A 16,349-nucleotide genomic window follows, 5' to 3' on the forward strand; every position below is an offset into this window, starting at 1 on the left:
AGACCTGAGACTGGGACGGAGATTTATCTTCCAACAGGACAATGATCCAAAACATAAAGCCAAATCTACAATGGAATGGTTAAAAAATAAACGTATCCAGGTGTTAGAATGGCCAAGTCAAAGTCCAGACCTGAATCCAATCGAGAATTTGTGGAAAGAGCTGAAGACTGCTGTTCACAAACACTCTCCATCCAACCTCACTGAGCTCGAACTGTTTTGCAAGGAAGAATGGGCAAGAATGTCAGTCTCTCGATGTGCAAAACTGATAGAAACATACCCCAAGCGACTTGCAGCTGTAATTGGAGCAAAAGGTGGCGCTACAAAGTATTAACGCAAGGGGGCCGAATAATATTGCACGCCCCACTTTTCAGTTTTTTATTTGTTAAAAAAGTTGAAATAATCCAATAAATTTTGTTCCACTTCACGATTGTGTCCCACTTGTTGTTGATTCTTGACAAAAAATTAAAATTTTATATCTTTGTGTTTGAAGCCTGAAATGTAGCGAAAGGTTCAAGGGGGCCGAATACTTTTGCAAGGCACTGTATATCTACCACATAACGATCGCTTAATTGTATTTTTTTTTTTTTGTTACTGTCGCTTTTCCCCCCGATATGTTACATGATACATAATTGATCCAAACAAAGAAAAATTGAAAAATGACGTTTAAAAGGGTAAATATATGAAAAAGACAATCTCGACTACTCCTTGTTGTCTGCGATTTCTGTATCGTGTCCCTTGTTATATTACCATGTTTCACCCATAAATTCTCCCAAAAAAGTCCAGCTGTGGCCATTCACAGCTGTGTCTTGACACTCTGTGATACATGCTACATGGCGTTTTTGGATCAAAACAAGGTTAAGTACGCAATAATATCTCGTTAAAATCGTGGCGTCTTTGATTCTGCTCTCGCATGCTTTCGTCTCCAGTTAGGGTTTTGCTGTTTAATTTTTTTTTTTTTTTTTTTAATGCCCTCCAGTTCAAAATTTTTCTTCCCCCAGAAAATTAAGATTTTAAGCTTTCCAATGATGTATCACACATGCATATCGGACAATTTTGAAATTTGGACAAATTGGGGGTCCCAGAGTGCAACTTCAAGTGACCTTAATGTTTTCCGCAATATATAACTTCTCAGTTGTGAATAGTATCAGATTTCCTCATATTTTTAAGTGAAAGTAGCACATGAAAAAAACTTTGGAAAACAATTCACATTTTTGCGTATTTTTGGACATCATACTATCTAAACTGGCTTTTTAATGAGGCTGCTACAACTAATTGATTAAAATCGATTAAAATATTAGTTGCCAACAAATTTAATAATTTTTGCTGGCAACTATGAGCGGTCCCGTTTGAGTCCTTGCTTTTGTGTCATGTGAGTGAATAGAGCAAGAGAGAGAGTTCTCTGCTACACTCATGTTGGGTTGCTGAATCAATAATATTCCGAAATGTGGAGAGTTAAATTGTCTTTTATGTTATATCCAGTGTGGGTCTGGCAGAGGTGAGTTATGAGGCCAATTGCATTGTTTGTATTCTTTTTTTGATGAGCACTTACTACTTATCACGGAGGGCTAAGCTAATAAATAGCAATTATGCCGTTTGTATTGTTTTGGAGAAGCATATTAGCGCTCGTTATTTTTAGATAGTAAAGTTTATAAACTATTTATAAAGAAACCACACACGTAAACTCATCCATATAACAGCTTAGTCTCAACACGAACTCCCATTCAAACTGTAACTTGTCATACAAAAGAGTGTGCTTTGAAATTGGATTTTGTCTTCATTGTTACTTACAAAATGCCTAAACAACTTCAATTTTGAAGGTAATTGAAAAAAGTGACATTTATCCGATTAATCGATTATAAAAATCATTAGTTGCAGCCCTATTCCTACTTTACAGAGGGGTCCCCAAACTTTTTCCTGTGAGGGCCACATAACTTTTCCCTTCTCTAATGAGGGGCTGGAGTCAGTTTGTAACAGAAAATGTGTGACGATTGCAGGAGTGCCTAAATGTAAAAATTAGGGCTGTCAAACGATTAAAAATTTTAATCGAGTTAATTTCAGCTTAAAAATTAATCGTAATTAATCGCAATTCAAACCATCTCTAAAATATGCCATGTTTTTCTGTAAATTATTGTTGGAATGGAAAGATAAAACACAAGATGGATATATACATTCAACATACTTTACATAAGTACTAAAGATGCACCGATACCGATACTAGTATCGGCAGGGGGCGCCGATCCGGCCCGAAATGGTGGTATCGGTATCGGCGAGTACCAACAAAGACGGCGCCGATACCATTTACCGGTCCATTATTATAACATTTGACCACAGCCTTTTTCTCCTGGCGCTCACTACACTCTGTCTCTGTGTTGTGTGATGACACGTGAACACCAAGCAGCTATCGCTATTGGCCTGCTCCAGACCAATGAGAGCGGGCCAATAGCCACTCCTGACCAATCAAAAGGGGGCTTTTTCATATAGACGAAAAACAAACCAGGAAATATGGCGGCGGTCGGGAAATCCCGTCGATTAAAATCAATGGCTGCATGCAAGATTTGCGGCCTGAAAGTTTGGAGATGTGGAGTTAAATCGGCCAGTTTCAATACCTTGAACTTGATAAAACATTTGAAGACGAAACGTGAACGAACACAACGAGTTTGAGCCTGCAAGAGCAGGACTGCTATCCAGAGGAAGAAGGCCGCTGGACCGGAGCAACAATCCCTGGTCAGTTCACTTCGTCTACTTTACTTTTATTGTCTTTTACTGAAAGAAATGCCGCAGTAATTTGGGAAGTGTTTCCAAAGTATTGTTGCCACCTTTCAGAAATGGAAATAAGGGACTCCCACCTCCCGAAAAAAAGGAGAGACGGGATGCTGTGGTCAATTATTATTACTTATAACTGTTAGCGTCCGCAAATGCGGAAAGAAGGTTGAACCTCAAAGCAGACAACAAGCGGGGGATACATAAAAAGGTTTAATGATTGCAAACAAAAAATAACACGCGATCGTGGGATAGTAGAAATAACAAAAGGAGTCCGTGACAGCAGGTCGACGGACAAACTAAGACGATAGGCAGCGGTTACAAACGAGAGCAGCACACTAACAGAAAAACCCAATGCAGGGGCATAACAAGCAAATGTAGCGAGATTATTGTGCCAGATGTCAAATAGCGATCAGCAAGGCAAATATCTCGGCAGCCTTCTCTGAGATCACCCGTGCTTAAATGCTGCGTTGATGAGCCTGCATTGGATTCAAGTGCCACGCCCCCACGCCCAGCAACAAAACACAATCCAACCAGCAGCAGAATGTGACAATAATTTCATGAAAGTTGCACTGTTTGGACTTTAAGAGGTTTAAAAAGTTTATTCAGTTCATTCAGAGTTTATTATTATGAATTTATTTTTACTTTCTTACTGTTGGGCTGGTATTATACATGTTTTATCAATTTCACAAATTTAGCACTATTTTGGCCTTTGAGAGCCAAAGGTTTATTCAACTATTGTCTACTAGGGTTTAGTGTACTTTTTCCTATTTTGCAAAGGTAAGCAACAGCCTGACAAAGCCTTGATAGCAACGATTTCACATCCAATTATGTAGCTCTTTGGGAAAAAAAAAACAAAAACATATATATATATATATATATATATATATATATATATATATATAAACGGGGTGGTATCGGTATGGTATCGGTATCGGCCGATACTGCACAGCCAGGTATCGGTATCGGGGCTAAAAAATGGTATCGGTGCAACACTAATAAGTACTGTATTTGTTTATTATAACAATAAATCAAGATGGCATTAACATTATTAACATTCTGTTTAAGCGATCCATGGATAGAAACACTTGTAGTTCTTAAAAGATAAATGTTCGTACAAGTTATAGGAATTTTATATTAAAATCCCTCTTAATGTTTTTGTTTTAATAAAATTTGTAAAGCTTTCAATCAAAAAATAAACAAGTAGCCCGCCATTGTTGATGTCAATAATTACACAATGCTCATGGGTGCTTAAGCCCATAAAATCAGTCGCACCCAAGCGCCAGCAGAGGGCGACAAAACTCCCAAAAACACAACAAGTTGACATTGCACTGTGCTGTCATTTTAATCTGTTTGAGCCGGGCATGTGCGTTAATTGCGTCAAATATTTTAACGTGATTAATTTTAAAAATTAATTAATTACCGCCCGTTAATTTTGACAGCCCTAGTAAAAATGTATTGTTTTTCAGAAAGCCACAATCAAGTAACCCTTTCTGAATTCTTCACGGAACAAAAGTAATTGAAATAAAAATAATAATTAGAGATGCCGATCGATCGGGTCAGATCACGTAATTTTCAAAGTATCGGAGCCGGGAGTTCGGCGGGAGTTGCTGCGGGAGTTGCTGCACGTATTTCCTGGAACGAAGCAGATCGTAACGAAAAGTCCGACCCAAACCAGCCTGAAGGACAATCTGATCAAACACAACACATACGTTGTTAGCGAAGAAGCATATTCTCGGCAACAAGATTTGGGACAAGTGACCACGGCGACTGCAGCTAGCTTACTCTGGAGCACGGTAACGAGACTTGCTAGCAAAACGGCCTGTCAGCTAAAGCGCTTGACAGCGTGGGAACTCCACTTCTTGCCCGATAGACACTGAATAACTCGGCGTGGCCCATTTTGCATTAAAATGCCGCCGAAAAAAGTCCCGTCAATGGATGAAATTGAGGAGATCAAGCAGTCTGTCAACTTCATAACGGAGGAACTCAGTGCTGTTCGGCAACAGCAGAAAACTATTATGGATTTGGTCGGGGAAGTAATGCAGCTGAGAATACAGAATGCTGAGAAAGACAAGCGTATTCAACATCTGGAAAGCCGTGTCGCGGACCTTGAACAGCACACCAGAATGAATGACGTTATTGTGACTGGTCTTAAAATCAAACCGAGGTCGTATGCGCGGGCGGCGGCAGCCGAGAGCGCAGGGGGAGAGCCCGCTGAGCTAGATAATAGCTCCACGGAGAAACAGGTGGCTGAATTCCTATGGTCCAAAGGGATCGAACTGGACCACAATAACATCGAGGCCTGCCACCCTCTGCCCAGGAGAAAAGATGGTGAGAAGCCAGCTGTACTACTTCGGTTCACAAACAGAAAATACAAAATCGCCCTATTGAAACAAGGAAGAAAGCTGAAGGGAACGGATGTCTTCGTCAATGAGCACCTAACCAAACATAACTCGGATATAGCCTGGAAAGCGCGACAACTTAAAAAACAGAGGAAAATACAAAATACGTGGACTTCAAGTTGCAAAGTATATATAAAATTGAACGGGACCCTCGAAGAAGCAAGAGTAATCTGCATACGAAATATCACTGAACTGGAGAAATATTCATAAACGTCAACGGATTGCAGTGTCAACATAGGATGGAGCGGATCAAGACTGGACTGGATACGGAGGTAGCAAACGTAACACAACCATGACTTCACAATTGGCTAGAACTTATTATGGATCGGGGGATAGGAACCAACTAACACAGATAATACGCAACAGCGGGGAACAGAAACTGAAAAGTTTTGAGTACATTGACCACCACAATTTGGATTTAGAACAGGACATAGATCCGGACAGTAATTTTTTCTCTTCCATTGACAAAAACTGCTGCTATTATACAGATAAACAATATAACAAGGTCATTAAACATATGGGAAAGTTATCAATTATTCATTTCAACAGTAGAAGCTTGTATGCAAATTTCAAGAAAATTAAGGACTATTTGAATACTTTTACAGAACATTTCGATATTATTGCAATTTCAGAAACATGGATTAATACTGAAAAAGGAACAGACTTTCAAATGGAGGGATATGAATTCATATATAAAAACAGAAAAAACAAAGGTGGTGGAGGAGTGGCTATATACATTGATGAAGCATTAGACTTCAAAGTTATTGAACAAATGACAACTGTGGTGGATAATGCTCTTGAATGCTTATCTATTGAAATATGTAAGAATTCTAGAAATATTATTGTTAGCTGTATATACAGGACACCAGACTCAAATATAGCTGCTTTCAGTGAATGGATGGAAAGGATGTTTTCAAATATAGGTAGCAAAATGGTTTTTATATGTGCAGATTGGAACATTGATCTCTTAAATTCTAATAGTCACAAAGCTACAACTGACTTTATTGAAACAATGTACAGCATGAGTTTTTTCCCAAGAATCACTAGGCCAAGTAGAATTACATCTACATCTGCTACGCTTATTGACAATATTTTCACAAACAATATTGATGATAGTAAGTAATTAGTGGATTATTGATAAATGATATAAGTGATCATCTCCCGGTCTTTACAATAAGCAATATAAAACTTGGAAGGAAAAAAGAGGAAAAAACAGAACGCAGACGAGTGAAGACGGAGGAATCCTTAAATTCGTTGAGAAATGAATTGATGGATCAAAACTGGGAAAACATATATAACGGCAACAATGTTAACCAAGCATTTCTAGAAATATTTATGCTATTATATGACAAACATTGCCCAATTAAGGAACACAATAAAAAACATGCCTATGGTAATTGCCCATGGATGTCAACGGGATTAAAAAATGCATGTAAAAAGAAGAATTATCTTTATAGAGATTTCATTAGAGAGAGGACTACAGAGTCAGAACAGAAATACAAGAAATATAAAAATAAGTTGACTAATATTATGAGAGCTACTAAGAGAGATTATTATGCACGGATATTAGAGGATAACAAACATAATATGAAAGGAACATGGAAGATACTAAAACATATCATAGGGAATAGTAATATGTACAACAGTCTGCCGAAATATTTTATTGATGAGGATGTAGAAAAGTACAACATGGAGGAAGTTGCCAAAAAAATGAATCATTTTTTTGTTAATGTGGGTCCTAAACTAGCAGAAAATATACCTGATACCGGAAATTATGAAGAATATTTATCTGAAAGAAATCCTTGTTCTCTTTTTCTCAAACCTGTGACAGAGCAGGAACTAGTGGACATTGTTTTAAAATGTAAGAATAAATTTTCTACAGACTATAATGACATTGATATGTCATTAGTGAAAAAGACGATTGAGGCCATCTCAAAACCATTAACATACATATGTAATTTGTCGTTTCAGACTGGTAAGTTTCCAAATAAAATGAAGATAGCCAAGGTAATACCAATATTCAAAACTGGGAACAAGCATTCATTTACAAATTATAGACCTATATCTCTATTACCTCAATTTTCAAAAATATTTGAAAAACTTTTCAACAATAGACTAGACTCATTCCTAGAAAAACACAACATCCTTGCTGAAAATCAGTATGGGTTTAGGTCAAGCAGGTCTACAACTCTGGCAATAATAGAAGCAATAGAATCAATAACAAATGCTATAGACCACAAGAAATATGCTGCTGGAGTATTTATAGACCTGAAGAAGGCATTTGATACAATTAATCATGAGATATTATTTAATAAACTCCAACGATATGGCATTAGAGGAATAGTGCTTGAATGGGTAAAAAGTTATTTTAGGGGGAGGCAGCAGTTTGTCAAATTAGGTAATAATTCCTCATCATGTTTGGATGTTGTGTGTGGTGTCCCACAGGGGTCAGTATTGGGCCCCAAATTCTTTCTTTTGTATATAAATGATATGTGCAAGGTTTCCACGCTACTGCAGTTTGTGTTATTTGCTGATGACACAAATATTTTTCACTCAGGGGATAACATATTACAATTGCAGGGGGAAATAACAACAGAAATGAACAAATTAAAAATATGGTTTAGTAATAATAAATTATCATTAAATTTAGAGAAGACAAAACTAATATTATTTGGGAACTGTAAAAACGATGCACAGTTGAAGATAATAGTAGATGGAATAGAAATTGAGAGAGTACATGAAATCAGGTTTTTGGGGGTAATTATTGATGAAAAACTTAACTGGAAACAACATATCAAACACATACAGGGCAAAATTTCGCGGAATATTGCAATAATAAATAAAGCAAAGTGGGTATTAGATTCCAAATCACTCCACACTCTATATGGCTCACTAGTCTCTCCTTACTTGCAATACAGTGCCGAAGTGTGGGGCAATAATTATAAAACTTCGCTATATTCAGTAAATGTACTGCAGAAAAGGGCATTACGGATCATACACAAAGCTGGTTATCAGGATCATACAAACACACTATTTCATAAGTCAAAATTGCTCAAGCTTTCAGATATCGTACAATACCAAACAGCACAAATAATGTTCAAAGCTGTAAGAAATTTATTACCTCAGAATATTCAGCAGTTGTTTACAAACTACGAAACAAGTTACAATTTACGGGGATCTAGGGACTTCAAAGAACCCAGATTTCGGACGACAAGGAAAAGTTTTTGCATATCAGTATGTGGGGTGAGACCACTGAAGAAATTTCATGTGGACTTAAAACAATGTATAAATATTGGACAATTTAAGAAACTGTATAAAGATATGATTTTCAAGAAATATAAGGATGATGGAAATATGGATAATAACTAGGGTGTTGTGGTTATTGGGATATGGGACATTGCTGTCATTTATTCATGTTTTCTGGGCTTTTGCAACATTTGTGTATAGGTCATATGCAGGGTTATATGGTGAGATTGTATATGTGTTAAACAAGAATGTATATATTTAAATGTAAGGAATGGAACTGATATGTCAGGACTTAAGGACAAGGGGTGGGAGTAAATAAGTTTTTACTTCTTCTCACTCCTTTTCGAATACTCATATTTTGTTTTTTGTTTTTTTTCATTATTGTCACCGATTATCGGTACCTATGTATTAAGTATTCGAAATAAACGTGTTCAATCAATCAATCAATCGGCAAAAAAATATCGGACATGCCTTTTTTTAATATACTGTATATTTTTTCAAATTAAATCCTTTTCTAATTGTATTTAACGTTACAGACATAATATGTTACACTCATCCAGAGTCTTTGAGCTAAAGATAGGGTTATCAAATTTATCCCGATAACACTCATCCAGAGTCTTTAGTTTAGGCTTAAGATAGGGTTATCAACTTTATCCCGATAACGGCGGTAATTAATTTTTTAAAAAATGTATCACGTTAAGCGGCACGGTGGCTGAGTGGTTAGCACATCTGCCTCACAGTTCTGAGATCAAGGGTTCAATCCCGGGCTTCGGCCTTCCTGTGTGGAGTTTGCATGTTCTCCCCGTGCCTGCGTGGGTTTCCTCCGGGAACTCCGGTTTCCTCCCACATCCCAAAAACATGCATGGTAAGCTGATTGAACACTCTAAATTGTCCGTAGGTATGAGTGTGTGCGTGAATGGTTGTGTGTCTCCTTGTGCCCTGCGATTGGCTGGCAACCAGTTCAGGGTGTCCCCTGCCTACTGCCCGTTGTTAGCTGGGATAGGCTCCAGCACCTCCGCGACCCTCGTGAGGAATGAGCGGCATGGAAAATGAATGAATGAATGAATGTATCACGTTAAAATATTTAATGCAAATAATGCATGCGCTGCACGCCCCACTCACGCATTGTCACGCTCAATCTGTAATGGCACCGTTTTATCTATATAAGGAGCTAAAAGGCAGCGTAAAATGAGTAGAGTGAATTTTGGCAGCCTTAGGAGCCTTTTTTTAATTGGCTAAAGTCTTACAATCCCTTTCCCTACAATTAGAATGATCATGGGAAATAATGTGGGGAAGCAAGGTAGCAATTGATCTTTTTCTGAACACCCTATGTTATTTTCCAACGCAGCGAAGATATATCAATTGGTAGCACTACGCACAGTCATGGTTGCTAAAGGCGTGTTACATCCACCCATCATGCATTTGGGCATGGCTACAGTATCATTTACTGAAAGCTCAAGAAATACACTAGATGGCAATATTTAGTCACAATATGCAAAGTCACAAGTCTTTCTATCCGTGGATCCCTCTCACAGAAAGAATGTTAATAATGTAAATGCCATCTTGAGGATTTATTGTCATAATAAACAAATACAGTACAGTACTTATGTACTGTATGTTGAATGTATATATTCGTCTGAGTTTTATTCATTTTTTTCTTAATGCATTGCCAAAATGTATATGATCGGGAAAAATTATCGGGAATGATTGGAATTGAATCGGGAGCAAAAAAAAAAAAAAGCAATCGGATCGGGAAATATCGGGATCGGCAGGTACTCAAACTAAAACGATCGGGATTGGATCGGGAGCAAAAAAACATGATCGGAACAACCCTAATAATAATATAATATAATAAAAATAGGGGTGTCAAACGATTAAAATTTTTAATCGAGTTAATTACAGCTAAAAAATTAATTAATCGTAATTAATCGCAATTCAAACCATCTATAAAATATGCCATATTTTTCTGTAAATTATTGTTGGAATGGAAAGACCGAGATGGATATATAAATTCAACATACGGTACATAAGTACTGTATTTCTTTATTATAACAATAAATTAACAAGATGGCATTACCATTATTAACATTCTGTTAAAGCGATCCATGGATAGAAAGACTTGTAGGTCTTAGAAGATAAATAAAAATAATAAATAAAATATATAAATATATAAATAAATAAAATATATAAATATTTATCAAAAAATTATAGAAAATAAATAAAAGATAATAACTAGTACAAGTTATAGAAATTTTATATTAAAACCCCTCTTCATGTTTTCGTTTTAATAAAATTTGTAAAAATTTCAATCAAAAAATAAACTAGTAGCCTGCCATTGTTGATGTCATTAATTACTTAAACAATGCTCATAGATGCTGAAGCCTATAAAATCAGTCGCACCCAAGCGCCAGCAGAGGGCGGCAAAACTCCAAAAAACACAACAAGTACACCTTTCACTTTGCTGTCCTTTTAATCTGTTTGAGCGGGGCATTTGTGCGTTAATTGCGTCAAATATTTTAACGGGATTAATTAACAAAAATAATTACCGCTCGTTAACACGTTAATTTTGACAGCCCTAAATAAAAAATAATATTATTAATTAAATAGATAATAACAAAAAAACCCTCTCTGGGTTCTTCACAGAAAAAAGCCGGGAAATAAATAACACTATTGAAAAAAAAAAATTTTTTTTTTTTTTTGTTTTGTTCAGGGGGCCGGGCTATAGTTTGGGGACCCCTGGTTTACAGCAATGATTGATTTTGTAATGATGTGCATGTAAAATAATGACACCAGTTCAAAATGGAGAAAGCACCTTGGTACAAAGTTTATTGTTAAAGAAAAGTAGAGGTGGACACAGCATGAACAGGTGGAAACAGCATGTCTCCGTTTATCTTACAGTGGGCTGCTACACTATTTTATGTTTGAGGTTTTCAAGCTTGATCCGTTCCATTAACAGAGATGCTCTCCACACAATTGCTCCCTGTTTCGCCAGCTGTGGTCATGTTTGAAACAACATCTGCCCATGTCCCCTTACTCTTCGGGCTCTCGCCAACCTCGTCTGATTTGGTCTCGTCAAGCTGTTCACATTGCCCTTCTTCAGAACCCTCGACCACATTTGCGGCACTAGAATCACCATCAGCAGAATCCTCCAATTTTTCTTCAGTATTCAAAACTACTCTTGGGCTGGCTTCTGCCTCACCTCCGTCTACTTCTGTTTTCTCCTCTATCATGTGACCATTAGCTGAGCCCAAGGTGTCTGCTGTTTTTTTTTCCTCTAGCTGACTCTCATTGGTTTCTACCACAGCCGGACCTCCGCCATTCGGAACTTCCTCGCCGCTTCCTCTTTCTTGAGTTGGCTCCCCTTGTCCGTTTATAACCTCAGAGAGTTCCTTAGCTGCTTTGCTCATCAGCTCTTTTGTCACGGCTGCCTTTAGTTCCTTATGTTTCTGCTTGTACTCCTGGTACCTGTCACTATCGGGAAAAAAAAAAAAAAAAAAGATTTTTGAATAGATAGCGGTAGTAGATTAATAATTGTCATGTATTAGCTCTACAGTCCCTGACAAAAGTCTTGTCGCTTATCCATTTTGTAGAAACAATTGGTAATAACTAGGGCTGTCAAACAATTAAAATTTTTAATCGAGTAAATTACAGCTTAAAAATTAATTAATCGTAATTAATCGCAATTCAAACCATCTATAAAATATGCCATATTTTTTTGTAAATTATTGTTGGAATGAAAAGATAAGACACAAGACATCTGATACAGTTGTGGTCAAAAGTTTACATACACTTGTGAAGAACATAATGTCATGGCTCTCTTGAGTTTCCAGTTATTTCTACAACTGATTTTTCTCTGATAGAGTGATTGGACAGATACTTCTTTGTCACAAAAAACATTCAAGAAGTTTGGTTCTTTTATGACTTTATTATGGGTGAACAGAAAAAAGTGATCAAATCTGCTGGGTCAAAAATATACATACAGCAGCGCTAATATTTGGTAACATGTCCCTTGGCCATTTTCACTTCAATTAGGCGCTTTTGGTAGCCATCCACAAGCTTCTGGTTGAATCTTTGACCACTCCTCTTGACAGAATTGGTGCAGTTCAGTTAAATTTGATGGCTTTCTGACATGGACTTGTTTCTTCAGCATTGTCCACAAGTTCTCAATGGGGTTTTAGTCAAGGCCATTCGAAAACCTTAATTCTAGCCTGATTTAGCCATTCCATTACCACTTTTGATGTGTGTTTGGGGTCATTGTCCTGTTGGAACACCCAACTGCGCCCAAGACTCAATCTTCGGGCTGATGACGTTAGGTTATCTTGAAGAATTTGAAGGTAATCCTCCTTCTTCATTATCCCATTTACTCTCTGTAAAGCACCAGTTCCATTGGCAGCAAAACAGCCCCACAGCATAATACTACCACCATCGTGCTTGACGGTAGGCATGGTGTACTTGGGGTTAAAGGCCTCACCTTTTCTCCTCCAAACATATTGTTGGGCATTGTGGCCAAACAGCTCGATTTTTGAACTTTCCTCCAGAAGGTCTTATCTTTGTCCATGTGATCAGCAGCAAACTTCAGTCGAGCCTTAAGGTGCCGCTTTTGGAGCAAGGGCTTCCTTCTTGCACGGCAGCCTCTCAGTCCATGGAGATGCAAAACACGCTTGACTGTGGACACTGACACCTGTGTTCCAGCAGTTTCTAATTCTTGGCAGATCTGCTTTTTGGTGACTCTCGGTTAAATCTTCACCCTCCTGACCAATTTTCTCTCAGCAGCAGGTGATAGCTTGCGTTTTCTTCCTGATCGTGGCAGTGACAAAACAGTGCCATGCACTTTATACTTACAAACAATTGTTTGCACTGTTGCTCTTGGGAACTGCAGCTGCTTTGAAATGGCTCCAAGTGACTTTCCTGACTTGTTCAAGCCAATGATTCGCTTTTTCAGATCCATGTACCGTATTTTTCGGACTATAAGTCGCATTTTTTTTTCATATTTTGGCTGGTGGTGCGACTTATACTCAGGAGCGACTTATGTGTGGAATTATTAACACATTATGATATAATTTCACATGTTATTTTGGTGTTTTGCAGTGACACTGATGGTTTTGTAAAGTTGTTAGCATGTTCTTATGCTATAGTTATCTGAATAACTCTTTATAGCTATGGCCACGTTCGCGTTCTGCCTTTGGCAGTGTATGTTCAATTGTATTAGTGACTTTTTTATCTTGAAATGGATGCATTTAGTTTGTGGCGCTTTCACGCCCACGTGAGGGCGCACTCGCACTTGTTTACGTGAAGAGGAGTGCTCACACGCCAGAAGAAGACGGACAGCTACGTAGCACTGAGTGAGTAAGTGAGTGAGTGGGCGAGTTAGTGAGAGAGAATAGACCTACTTTCATTGTTTATGCTTTTAAATCATCTCTACAGAGGCAACGCCTGCGTGTATCATCTTTTCTGTTGTTGTTGTGTGTTTTCCATCCGCGATCGGACCCTTAGAGCCAGTTGTGTGGTTGTTTGAGCGATGTGCTAATGATAGCGAACGCATGCTAACCTGTTACTTATTACTAATAGTACCTAATTATCATTTATTTACGTTGATGCGAACCTGTTTTCCATCGATGACCAAATTGATTCAGAAAATTATACGGACGTCCAGCATTGTCTTTTGGGAGTTCGCTGTATAGCCAGGACCGAGCCCTAACGTAGGACAGTATATTCACATTTCGTTGTTCATACACTGTACACTGTACATTTATTTAGCACGTTGTTCTCTATTGTATTTTTATATTAAATTGCCTTTCAAGATGACATGTCTGTTCTATGTGTTGGATTTTATCAAGTAAATTTCCCCCAAAAATTCGACTTATACTCCAATGCGACTTGTATATGTTTTTTTTCTCTTCGTTGGGCATTTTATGGCTGGATCGACTTATACTCAGGAGTGACTTGTAGTCCGAAAAAATACGGTATGTACATTTTTGACCCAGCAGATTTGATCACTTTTTCTGTTAACCCATAATAAAGTCATAAAAGAACCAAACTTCATGAATGTTTTTTGTGACAAAGAAGTATCTGTTCCAATCACTCTATCGGAGAAAAATCAGAGTTGTAGAAATAACTGGAAACTCAAGAGAGCCATGACATTATGTTCTTCACAAGTGTATGTAAACTTTTGACCACAACTGTATATACATTCAACATACGGTACATAAGTACTGTGTTTGATCCATGGATAGAAAAACTTGTAGTTCTTAAAAGATAAATGTTAGTACAAGTTATAGAAATTTTATATTAAAACCCCTCTTAATGTTTTCGTTTTATTAAAATTTGTAAAAATTTCAATCAAAAAATAAACAAGTAGCTCGCCATTGTTGATGTCATTACACCATGCTCACTCCCCAAACCCATAAAATCATTTGGACCCAAGCGCCAGCAGAGGGCGCCAAACAACAAAAAACAGGTAACAAGCGGCCATTAAACTGCTGTCATTTTAATCTGAGCGGGGCATGTGTGTTAATTGCGTCAAATATTTTAACGTGATTAATTAAAAAAATTAATTACCGCCTGTTAACGCGATAATTTTGACAGCCCTACTAATAACCTGACTTTTAATTTTTTAATTGGTTTCAGTAATGGCTCATATGAAATCTAAGACCCTCCCAAATGATGTTGAATGTACAAAAATATATTTGTTTCACTGAAAAAAGATCATTTAATGAAGACATAAAGGTCAAATTTTGGCAAGACAAACGTTTTGTTGCCTACGGAAAGTAGTGTGAAAATTGAACAAAAAATGTACTTCAAATACAAAAATATTAAGTAGTGGTGCTGTGAGATCCAAATGTAATATTTTGTATGACTTCCACGGGCTTTGGCAAGGATTCATACAATTTATTGATGAAGTCATCAGGAACATCAAAGAAAGCAGTTTTGCATGCCTCCCAGAGTTCATCAACATTCTTGGGTTTCGTCTTCCATGCTTCCTCTTTCCTCCTACTCCAGACTAGCTCAATGATGTTCATGTCTGGTGACTGGGCTGGCCAGTCCTGGAGGATCTTGATCTTCTTTGCCTTGAGGAACTTTGAGGTATAGATTGAAGTATGGGATGGAGTGCCATCCTGCTGCAGAATTTGTCCCTTTTTATGGTTAGGAATGTAAGAGGCAGCTAAGATTTGTTGATATTTCAGACTATTTATGTTGCCTTCCACCCTGCAGATCGCTCAGGGTGCAGACAATTAAAAAAGCGTGTGGCATTTGCTAAGGCCCACAGCCTGTCAAAAGGATGGACGCTGGAAAAGTGGCAAAAGGTGGATTTTTGAGATGAATCTTCCATTGAATTACACCACAGTCGCCGCAAATATTGCAGGAGACCTTCTGTAGCCCGCATGGATCCGAGGTTCACTCAGAAAACAGTGAAGTTTGGTGGTGGCAAAATCATGGTCTGGGGTTACATCCAGTATGGGGATGTGCGAGAGATCTGTAGGGTGGAAGGCAACATAAATAGTCTGAAATATCAACAAATCATAGCTGCCTCTTACATTCCTAACCATAAAAAGGGACAAAATCTGCAGCAGGATGGTGCTCAATCGCATACTTCAATCTCTACCTCAAAGTTCCTCAAGGCAAAGAAGATCAAGATCCTCCAGGACTGGCCAGCCCAGTCACCAGACATGAACAGGATGAAAGAGGAAGCATGGAAGACGAAACCCAAGAATGTTGATAAACTCTGGAAGGCATGCAAGACTGCTTTCTTTGATGTTCCTGATGACTTCATCAATAAATTGTATGAATCCTTGCCGAAGCCCATGGAAGTCATCTAAAATATTAAATTTGGATCTCACAGCTTATGTCTCAATTTGCTTATGTTATGTAACATATTTTTGTATTTGAAGTACATTTTTTGTTCAATTTTCACACTACTTTCTGTAGGCGACAAAACTTTTG

General features: G+C 37.7%; 1 protein-coding gene across 3 annotated transcripts in view; it reads right to left on the bottom strand.

Annotated features, from left to right (window-relative positions):
* Positions 1-11,215: 11,215 nt before the first annotated feature.
* si:ch211-166a6.5 (clustered mitochondria protein homolog) overlaps positions 11,216-16,349 on the bottom strand; it is a 76,492-nt gene continuing 71,358 nt past the window's right edge. For all 3 annotated transcript variants that reach the window (XM_057831415.1, XM_057831417.1, XM_057831416.1), the window contains exon 29: positions 11,216-11,879. In XM_057831415.1, coding sequence (XP_057687398.1) covers positions 11,339-11,879 — 541 coding nt within the window. In that variant the 3' untranslated portion in view covers positions 11,216-11,338. The remainder of the gene's footprint in view (positions 11,880-16,349) is intronic.

This window comes from Corythoichthys intestinalis, chromosome 3, assembly GCF_030265065.1.
Source record: "Corythoichthys intestinalis isolate RoL2023-P3 chromosome 3, ASM3026506v1, whole genome shotgun sequence".
NCBI classification, from domain to species: Eukaryota; Metazoa; Chordata; class Actinopteri; order Syngnathiformes; family Syngnathidae; genus Corythoichthys; species Corythoichthys intestinalis.